General features: G+C 46.2%; 1 protein-coding gene across 3 annotated transcripts in view; it reads left to right on the plus strand.

Annotated features, from left to right (window-relative positions):
- myo1ea (myosin IEa) overlaps nt 1–9,670 on the plus strand; it is a 157,413-nt gene extending 147,743 nt beyond the window's left edge. The window contains exons 27-29 of one of the 3 annotated variants that reach the window (XM_078241408.1): nt 2,519–2,554; nt 5,096–5,265; nt 8,641–9,670. In XM_078241408.1, coding sequence (XP_078097534.1) covers nt 2,519–2,554; nt 5,096–5,265; nt 8,641–8,717 — 283 coding nt within the window. In that variant the 3' untranslated portion in view covers nt 8,718–9,670. Of the gene's footprint in view, nt 1–2,518; nt 2,555–4,351; nt 4,634–5,095; nt 5,266–8,640 lie in introns of those variants that run through there. The other 2 variants (XM_078241409.1, XM_078241410.1) reach the window with 2 other exon arrangements.
- The last annotated feature ends 1,078 nt before the right edge of the window (nt 9,671–10,748 follow it).

Below are 10,748 nucleotides of genomic sequence, written 5' to 3' on the forward strand. Positions count from 1 at the left end.
ATGTAAACCTCTATGACCCTATAGCAACTGTGGCTGAGTTTGTTAATGGCACCGGTAGCCAGAAGAGGAAAATGCTCGGGGTTATGGGGATAGGGCGGAGGAGAGGGTCTGGGTGAGATGCTCCTTTGGAGAGTCAGTGCAGACTTGATGGGCCGAATGGCCTCGTTCTACACTTTCTAAGTATATGAGTGAACTTGTCCTGCACACTGAGGTGCACCTTGCCTGGAAATCTCCGGTAGAGCTTGTTTCACTTTGTTGAGATGTGTGAGTTGAGCGGCTGTCCAACATGGGAGTATGAAATGGTATTTTGTTTCTTTTAAATTTAAAACAAAATGTGGAAGCGTAGAGATCCTAAACACACACATCCTGAAACTCTCTGGTAAGAATAATGAGCCGAGAGCTGCTCTCCCCAGGCGACCATCATGACCAAGGCCTCATCCTAACCTCACTCCACACCCACAAATGTACATTCCAGCAAAAGGTCATGGAATGGGGTATCCGGAGTGGAAATCGGGCCCAATTCCCTTTTACCGTCCCTATTGTCTGGATTCTTAAACACTGTTTTATTTGATTGGCCGTGCAAAATTGCCCCTTAGTGTCAGCAGGACTGGCAGGTTAAATACATGGGGTTACAGGGTTAGGGCCTGGGTGGGATTGTTGTCAGTACAGGCTCGATGGGCCAAATGGCCTCCTTCATCACTGTAGGGATTCTATGGTTCGATGAAAATTACCACAGCTACCTGTGATGGTTGTCCCTTTAAGGATCCATTGGCAGAGCAAGGATCATGGGACGTGGGGAACGAATTGGGGAACAGGGTGGGGAATCACCCTGGCGGACTCGGGTTCCTGTTCCAGAACCTTCTCAGGAGCTGAATGAAGCCTCTGTATTGTAGTTACATGTATGCCGTTGTTACTTACCTCCCCAGCGAACTGGAATTATTACACTACCTCAGTACAGATCAGGGATCTGAAGACAATATTGGAATTTGCAAATAGGTTTGCTGGTGGTGCAGCTGAAATAGTTTTGGCAATTGAACAACAATCGAACTGTTGAGTTTTGCGTCGTTTCCCCCGGGTGTGAACCCTCTATGTATGTTTAGCCGGATTCTTAGGGTGAGTGACAGGTTGTAGGGGAGGTCGGTGTGACAAGTGGGAAAGGTCTGCCCTCTGCTGGCCAGTCCTGAAGCTGCAGCAGTACCTGGAGGAGATTGTAAGTAGTCTCACAACACCAGGTTAAAGTCCAACAGGTTTATTTGGTAGCACGAGCTTTCGGAGCGCTGCCCCATTCATCAGGTGAGTGAAGAGTTCAGGTTCACAAACAGGGCATATATAGACACAGACTCAATTACAAGATAATGGTTGGAATGCGAGTCTTAACAGGTAATCAAGTCTTTACAGGTAGAGACAATGTGAGTGGAGAGAGGGTTAAGTACAGGTTAAAGAGGTGTGAATTGTCACCAGCCAGGACAGTTAGTGAGATTTTGCAAGCCCAGGCAAGTCATGGGGGTTACAGATAGAGTGGCATGAACCCAAAGAGATTGAGAAGCTGTAAGTGAGTGAAAGTAAACTCCAGGATAGCTCGGTGGTAAAGTGGTTAGCGTTGTTGCCTCACAGCTCCAGGGACCTGGGTTCAATTCCGGCCTCCGTTGACCGTCTGTGTGAAGTTGGCACATTCTCCCCGTGTCTGCGTGGGTTTCCTCCGGGTGCTCCGGTTTCCTCCCACAGTCCAAAGATGTGCGGGGTAGGTGGATTGGCCATGATAAATTGCCCCTTAGTGTCAGGGAGATTAGCAGGGTAAATATGTGGGGTTATGGGGATAGGGGATTATTGTCAGCGCAAGCTTGATGGGACAAATGGCCTCTTTCTGCACTGTAGGGATTCTATTCTATTCTATTCTGTTCAGGCACTGAAGTTGCAAGAAACTCTGCATTAAATGAATCCAAGCAGTAACTGTGATGCCAGATTCTTTAACAAAAGGAAACTTTGCCTCACACCTAAGTTGTTGTGCTAACTTATAGAACTTGCATTATTCTATTCAGCAGGGATCTAATAAAGGAAGAAGCTGGAGTCAGTGTGTCTTCAACTTGGGACAAAAACAGAAAATGCTGGAAAATCTCAGCAGGTCTGACAGCATCTGTGGAGAGAGAGAGAATAGAGCCAACGTTTCGAGTCAGCCCAAAGGGTCATCCAGACTCGAAACGTTGGCTCCTTTCTCTCTCTCTCTCTCCGCGGATGCCGTCAGACTTTCCAGCATTGTCTGTTTTCGTTCCAGGTTCCAGCATCCGCAGTATTTTGCTTTTTGTCTTCAATTTGGGTTTACTTACAACAAAAAAAAACAAGTGTAACTTCTCCCTTCCACTCCTTCTCTGTCTTTAATGTCGGCATTAACCTTTCCCCAGTTAGCATCAGCTGCTCTTATTCATAGCCAGAACGTGCACTGAGTTGTGACAGCATTTGTAGCATTCATGTTTATAGCAGGTGTGTATAAATTACTGTTAAAATCTCTTCCTTTTCATAGTAAACGCGCTGGAATGACACGGCCAAACGGAGGAAAGTGAGTCAAGAATCATTCTGTTGGGTGGTGGTTCCGGTTCTGTTGCTGCTGCATTTAGTGCAGCTAGATTATGTTAAATTAGTATTTAGAAGCATGTAGTAGGTTTGATGGCTTATCACTAGTCGTAGTTCTAACTGTGATATAGGAGGCCATTCTAACCTCGTCAATCATGACTGTGGTGGTGGGAGAATGATATTTCTGCTAATGAGACTTCATCATACACTGATCATTGAAAACAATCACCATTTAGAGCATCACTTCCAGTAGGTTGAGTTGGTGCACTGATCTGAGTTATATTGTACCGCACTGTTTCCTGTCCGGAATTACTACTGCAAAGACCTTTCTAAAAGGGGCAGCACGGTGGTTGGCACTGCTGCCTCACAGCGCCAGGGACCCGGGTTCAGTTCTGGCCTCTGTCTGTGCGCACGTTCTCCCCGTTTCTGCGTGGGTTTCCTCCCACACTCCAGCGTTCTGCAGGTTCGGTGGATTGACCAACGCTAAATTGCCCCCAGGGGCGGGGTTTTATGGCCTCGTTCGTCCCTGAAACCATAAAATCCCGCCCGAGGTCATGGGGCCTTTCCATGTTCCGCCCCTGAGTGGGATTGTGGCCGGTGCAGGCTTGATGGGCCGAATGGCCTCCTTCTGCACTGTAGGGATTCTATGATTCCCCTGGCAGGTGGGCCGGTAGAATTCAGGCTTTAGTGTCGGGGGGACTAGCAGGGTAAATACGTGGGGTTACGGGGAGAGGGCTTGGGTGGGATTGTGGTCGGTGCAGACTCGATGGGCCGAATGGTCTCCTTCTGCACTGTAAGGATTCTATGATTAAAAGAAAACATAAAATGTTAACTATTGAAAAGGTACAGGGTAGATGCGTGTGTATATCAGAATGCACCCCACCAGCTCAATGGATTTCTAAATCATAAACCTACCACTGAAATCGAGGCTTAAGACTGAGAAAGTAAAGAGGGAGAAACTGTTTCCACTGTCAGGTAACCAGAAGACACAGATAATTGGACAACAAGTTGTTACGATCAGGACAGCAGTGTCTGAGAGAAGGGTGGAAGCAGATTCAAGTGAAACTTGCAAAGGAGAATTGGATATCTACGGGAAAAGGAAATAAATTGCAGGAAAGCAGGAGGAGGTTGCGACTAATTGGAAAGCTTTCAAAGGACTGGCGTAGGGACATGATGGGCACCTCCTGGGCTGAGTGATTCTCTGAAGGTTCCGTCTTCCCTGGGATTTGGGGGTTAGTCGGGGGGGGGGAAGAGCCAATGTATCTCTTCTGGGTTATTGGAGGGAGCTTACGCTGCATGGGCGGGACGTTACGACCTCGCTCGGGCGAGACTGGAAATTGCCTCCCGAGGTCAATGGAGATTTCCGTTGTCGGACCCTCGCCAGCGTCGGTTCTGGGCGGGCGAGGCGGTAGAGTTCCAGCCCATGTGGCTGATCATGTCGGGTACAAGAACTTGCGCCAAGTCAGGGACATATGCTGGGAGAGCGATGATTAACTAAACTACAGAAGCTGGAAAGGTCTGGACCAAACTCTTCAATAGAACGACTATTTCTCAATTTGTTTCTTTGTAAACTTTCAGGATTCTGAAGGGGATTAACCAAGTTAGATCTAGACAAATCGTGGCAAAGGGTTCAAACACCAAGGGACAAATTTAATAAGTAGGATGTGAGGAATATTGAAACGGAAGGGGGGGGGGGGGAGCGATATAGAAGAAAGGTGTGTTTGACTTGAAGAGCATATTGAGAAGGAGGGGCTGGGATTGAAGGCGTGTCTTCCATCGACAGAGGAAGCTCCCCGTTGGCCGGATCTTCCAGTCCCGCCGATACCTACGGCATTTTGTGTGGCTCGCCCGTCCAGCTGCCAGGGAGCCTGCCACGGTGGGTCACCTTCGACGGAACCAGAAGATCCTGCCGGTGGGAAGGGCCGGAAAATCCCTGTGGAAGAGTATAAATAAGCTTGTTGTGTGATTCTGGAGAAAGGATTCAGGGGGTAAGAGTGATAATGGGGTCAGTCAAGAGGATATGAGCGTATTTGGCCTAAAGGGCATTCCATATTCCTGATATTTCTTCCATTGTAATGTTTGGAAGTTGAAATTATTCCCTGTCCCCCAGACATTGATGCTGATTGTCTTCCACGGGAGTGTCCAAACTACCTGTCATGACCATCCGTAACCCTGGCAAACAACTCGGCTCTCTCTGTGCCTCACTTACTGGGCTCACCGTGATTTAAAGCTTGGCTGTTCTGCGGGCTGCCTTTCGCTCTGCCTTGGAGCAGCAGCATGGTGTATTTGCAAACGGACGGTCAAGTTTATTCCAACTTCAGACATGACCTGTAAAGCCCCGAGCCGTGATCATGGGTCACTGCCAAAGTCAAACGATGTTTTGGGCACTCCTGATGGACAGTTTTTCACCCTCTGACCTTTCCTAGTGCTGAAATGTGAGGAGTAAGAGATGCGTGCAGTGTGAACCAGCCACGGAGGTTCAACGTCTAGACCCAGCAAGTTACAGTAACTCTCTCTCTTCCTTCAGTGCACACAGACATACAGCGAATCGTCCACCCCCTGCGGGAGGGCGACCGAAACCACAACCCAAACCCAAGCCTCAGGTACCCCAGTGCAAAGCTCTGTACGCGTACGATGCTCAGGACACCGATGAGCTTAGCTTCAATGCTGATGATGTTATAGAAATAGTTAAGGAAGGTAAGTAGTATTTTTTTTAAAAATACAATTAATGCTCCCTTTCTCTTTGCACATTCAACAGGATTAAATATAACTGGAAAATTCAAATCACACTCTCTAACCTCCAGTTAACAGGTGGCACAGTGGTTAGCACCGCTGCCTCACAGCGCCAGGGACCCGGGGTTCAGTTCCGGCCTCGGCTCACTGTCTGTGTGGAGTTTGCACATTCTCCCCGTGTCTGCGTGGGTTTCCTCCGGGTGCTCCGGTTTCCTCCCACAGTCCAAAGATGTGCGGGTTAGGTTGATTGGCCATGCTAAAATTAATCCTAGAGTGATTAGCAGGGTAAACATGAGGGGCTCACAGGAATAGGGCCTGGGTGCGATTGTGGTCGGTGCAGATTCGATGGGCCGATTGGCCTCCTTCTGCACTGGAGGGATTCTAGGATTCTATGATGCAGATTAAGTGGCTTGTGTTATCGACATTGGAGTTTTCCACTAAACATTTGTACGGCCACATCTTGCAATTTTTTTAAAAATGGCTTTGAAAACAATGTATCAGTGTGAACTTGCTGTTCTCACTCACTGGTATCACCTAAAAGTGTGTTTTGTTCTCTATTATTGGCACGGTGACATAGTGGTTAGCACTGCTACCTCACAGCACCAGGGACCCGGGTTCAATTCCGGCCTTCGATGACTGTCTGTGTGGAGTTTTGCACGTTCTCTCCGCATGGGTTTCCTCCGGGTGCTCCGTTGTTCCTCCCACACTCCAAAGATGTGCAGGTTGGGTGGATTGGCCATGCTAAATTGCCCCGTTAGCGGGATAAATACATGGGGTTATGGGGATATTGCATGGGCTGGGCCCAGGTACGATGTTCTGTTGAAGAGTTGGTGCAGACCTGATGGGCCGAATGGCCTCCTTCTGCACTGTCAGGATTCTATGATCTCTCTTTCTTAATCACATCTTCCCAATCTTCATTTTTTTTTCTTTACATCATTTAAATCAAATGCATTTTTCCTACATTGTGCTTCCTGGTTTTCATGTGTGTCACAGTCAGGATTCTTCAATCTGATTGGTTGGTTGAAGAGCCTCTACGTTTCTCTCAGATCCTCTATAGAGGGCACCACGCTGGAACGGACACCAGATTAGAGAAAAGCAACACTCGAAACCCCCAAAAAGCCTTGTGGGGGGAGAGAGCATCAAACCTTCGACACTAACTGCAAAACCCAGGCCTTTGCAACTGCCACTATTATCAAGATCAGAGAGGCTTCAGACTGTGGTTTCATGTCATAGATGCTGCAATGTGATTCAGATTGGTGTTAATTTTTAATAACGTGTTGGTGTAATGACACGCAAATAAGTGCTGCAGTGGTTTCCATGGAACTACAAGCGCAGCACAATTTCCACCTCACTCGGCATGTATACACGTGCACTGAGGTGGTAATTATTCTCCCCCCTGTCATTTTCTCATTGCAAGCATTTTGATTTGTCTCTGCTTTACATTGAGACGGCCAGGATTATTGCTGCTTCAAATCTCCCATTTCCTGTTCTTCCTAAAGCTAACGTTTATTTAGTAGTCACAAATGAGGCTTACATTAACACTGCAGTGAAGTTACTGTGAAATTCCCCTAGTCGCCACACTCTGGCACCTGTTCAGGTCAATGCACCCTAACCAGCATGTCTTTCAGATTGTGGGAGGAAACCGGAGCACCCGGAAGAAATCCACGCAGGCACGGGGAGAATGTGCAAACTCCACACAGACAATGACCTGAGCTGGGAATTGAACCCGGGTCCCTGGCGCTGTAAGGCAGCAGTGCTAACCACTGTGCTACCATGCTGCCCGAGCTCCAGATGGACCGTCTAACCTGCTCTTTCTTCTCTCTTCACCCTCACAGTGTTGGGTTGAGGACTTCTCACACCATCTGCTGCTCCTGTTTGTTACTTTGGCAAACCTCCCATCCAAAACCGAGTAATGCAGATGAGAAAGAATGGGTTAGAAATTAATTTTGGGCTGATGAACAGACCATTTTGTATTTTTCCAGTACTTGTCCATGAAGGAAGAGAAAGATGAAATGGAGTGGCAAGCAAGCAAGCAAGCTGCCACCTTGATCACTTCACTGGTTCTTAACCAGCCAAAGCTCATTATGCCACAGTTACTAAATCCTGTGGAGATGGAGCCAACCTTTCGAGTCAGCATAACCCTTCGTCGGAGCGCTGCAAACATTGGTTCTATTCTCTCTCCACAGGGTGGCACAGTGGTTAGCACTGCTGCCTCACAGCACCAGGGACCTGGGTTCAATTCCCACATGGGTCACTGTCTGTGTGGAGTTTGCACATTCTTCCCATGTCTGTGTGGGTTTTCTCTGGGTGCTCTGGTTTCCTCCCACAGATGTGCATTGCCCATGCTAAATTGCCCCATAGTGTCCCGGGGGATGCGTAGGTTAGCAGGATTGGTGGGGTAAATATGTGGGATTACGGGGATAGGGCCTGGGTGGGATTGTTGTCGGTGCAGACTCGATGGGCTGAATGGCCTCCACCTGCACTGTGAGGATTCTACGCTGTCAGACCTGCTGAGATTTTCCAGCATTTTCTGTTTTTGTTTCCGATTCCAGCATCCGCAGTATTGTGCCTTTAACTTATTAACATCTTCTTCTTTTCAGTTTTTTTTAATCCGAGCTTAACTTCGACAACTCATTTACATTTTGAAGTGTCTCCCTTGCTCTTCTCAATCCCGGCAGCCCTTGGCACTCTTCAAAGAAAAGCAGGCAATGCCTTCAGTGTCCCAGCCAACATTCATCCCTCAACCACGAACACTAAAGCAGGCTAACTTGGTTAGTCAACTTGCCGCTGTTTATGGGACCTTGCTGGGCAGAAATTGGCTGCTGCAGTTTTCCACAGAAGTGACTGCAACAGTAATTCAGTGGTTGTAAGGAGCTAGAGATGCAGATCGTTGCTCTGTTTCAATCAGCTGTCCTTGTCAATAATCTATCTTTCCGAATGCCATATTTGCCCAGAGAGAGTGTACACCCCAAGGAGCTCAACGTTAATTAAGATTCTCAAGACGTGTGTGGCACTAAATTGGATGCAACCTTATTGCGTTATACAAAAGATTGAATCATTCCAAATCAGGGTCAGGTTAGGGGGATTAGCGGGGTAGAAATATGGGGTTTCAGGGATAGGAGAGTCGGTGCTGGACTGAACAGCCTCCTTCTGCCCTGTAAATATTCTATGATTGTCCCCATGAGTCACAGAGCTTCTTGAATATCCACAATCACGTCTTTTATAGACAATATTCTCATTGAATGCATACATTTTGATTTGGTTAATGTTTGCAACTTCTAAATTAAGATGTCAATCTATCAGGGAAAGTTGCGTCTAAATTCTCTCTTTGCGTTGTAGATCCCTCAGGCTGGTGGACGGGTCGACTGCGAGGAAAGCAAGGATTGTTCCCCAACAACTATGTTGCCAAGATATAAAACCCCCGTTACTATGAAACATCTATAGTCGAACCAAATGGAAGTATCACAATCCTATCCGTGATGCTGCGATGGTCAGAGGGCATACATACCGTGTAGGATGTTTGCAAATATATAATTCCACAAACAAAATCTGTAGTCTGAAGCACCACAACAGCTGTGTTAGTGCAGCAGGAACTGTAATTTATTGTATTTATGCTTTTGTCTCCTCCTGACTAAAAAGTGTGGAACGAGAATGTTGCATTTAACTTGGACCGAAAGATACCTGTGTGTAGGTTTTCTCATTCTAGCTTGAAGTGCCTTTTGTCAAATAATGCGCAGTAGACTTTTATATAACATTTCTTCGTGACTTGGTCCATCTGCAGGAATAATAGTGACGAAAGGTAGAACTTGTGCCTCCAAATCAGGAACAATACTGAACTTTGCTGCTCCGTCACTCATGTGGTGTACGCGACACCCAAAGGAAAGGGTGTGTTCTGTTTTTAAGATAATTTAAAACTATCAGACTTTCTACCAGTCACCCAGAGGGGCTTTGTCGCCCTCACCGGTGAGCAGTGTGAAGATTCACAGAGAAACCCTCTTCTCAGTACTGTATAAATGTAACATTTGCATTTTAAAGTGCCTTTTAATTAAATGCATAAATGTGGCTGGTCCATATCAAGTGCTGTATCTGATGTAAAGTTGAGGTAAATAAGAGAGAGTGTTCTGGTCTTTTTCCTTTACTGTACATTATGAAACTATGAATAATCCTACAAAAAGGTAATGTCTAACAGTTGTATATTGATATACTCTCACTCTATGCTTTTAGGTTATGGAATTAGAGTGTAGAAGCATTGTCAAATAACTTACTCCTGCATTTGGCCAATGTGTTAAATTTTATAAATTTATATATGGGCAAAAATTTAAGTGTATTAGGATTCCTGGATTGACAATAAATGTATTCAATATAATGTATCTGGAATTATTTCTCATTCATTCATAATGAAGGGTTTCTCAAACATGGGTGTGACTTAAACATATCTAAAAAGTCTCCAGAAGGTATCATTTGTTTATTCACCCCTTTTCCACTTGGGGGTTTGTTTATAAGTTTATTTATTAGTGTCACAAAACACTGCCAAGACGTTACTGTGAAAATCCCCTAGTCACCACACTCCAGTGCCTGTTTGGATACACAGATAATTTAGCATGGCCAATGTACCTAACCAGCATGTCTTTGTTTTTGATTTGATTTATTTATTATTGTCACATGTATTAGTATACAGTATAAAGCATACTGTTCATAGAGAAGGAAAGGAGAGGGTGCAGAATGTAGTGTTACAGTCGTAGCTGGGGCGTAGAGAAAGATCAACTTAATGCAAGGTAGGTCCATTCAAAAGTCTGACGGCAGCAGGGAAGAACCTGTTTTTGAGTCGGTTGGTACAGCTCAGACTTTTGTATCTTTTTCCCAGTGGAAGAATGACCAGGGCATGTGGGGTCCTTAATTATGCTGGCTGCTTTGCCGAGGCACCAGGAAGTGTAGACAGAGTCAGTGGATGAGAGGCGGGTTTGAGTGATGGCCTGGGCTTCATTCACAACCTTTTGTAGTTTCTTGCAGTCTTGGACAGAGCAGGGGCCATACCAAGCTGTGATAGACCATAGAAAGCATTCTTTCTGGTTGTATCTGTAAAAGTTGGTGAGAGTTGTAGCAGACATGCCAAATTTCCTTAGTCTCCTGAGAAAGTAGAGGCGTTGGTGGGCTTTCTTAACTATAGCGTCCACGTGGAGGGACCAGGACAGGTTGTTGGTGATCTGGACAACTAGAAACTTGAAGCTCTCGACCATTTCTACTTCGCCCCCATTGACGTAGACAGGGGCATGTTCTCCACTACGCTTCCTGAAGTCAATGACTATGAAGGAAGGGAAAGATCAAAGCATAACAAGCAAGCAGCCACCTTGATCACTGGTTCTTAACCAGCCAAAGCTTATGATGCCACAGTTACTAAATGCAGACATTATTCCGCTAACTGTTGCAATATCGCACCTGAACCTTTT

The sequence above is a fragment of the Mustelus asterias genome, chromosome 24 (assembly GCF_964213995.1).
Source record: "Mustelus asterias chromosome 24, sMusAst1.hap1.1, whole genome shotgun sequence".
NCBI lineage: Eukaryota > Metazoa > Chordata > Chondrichthyes > Carcharhiniformes > Triakidae > Mustelus > Mustelus asterias.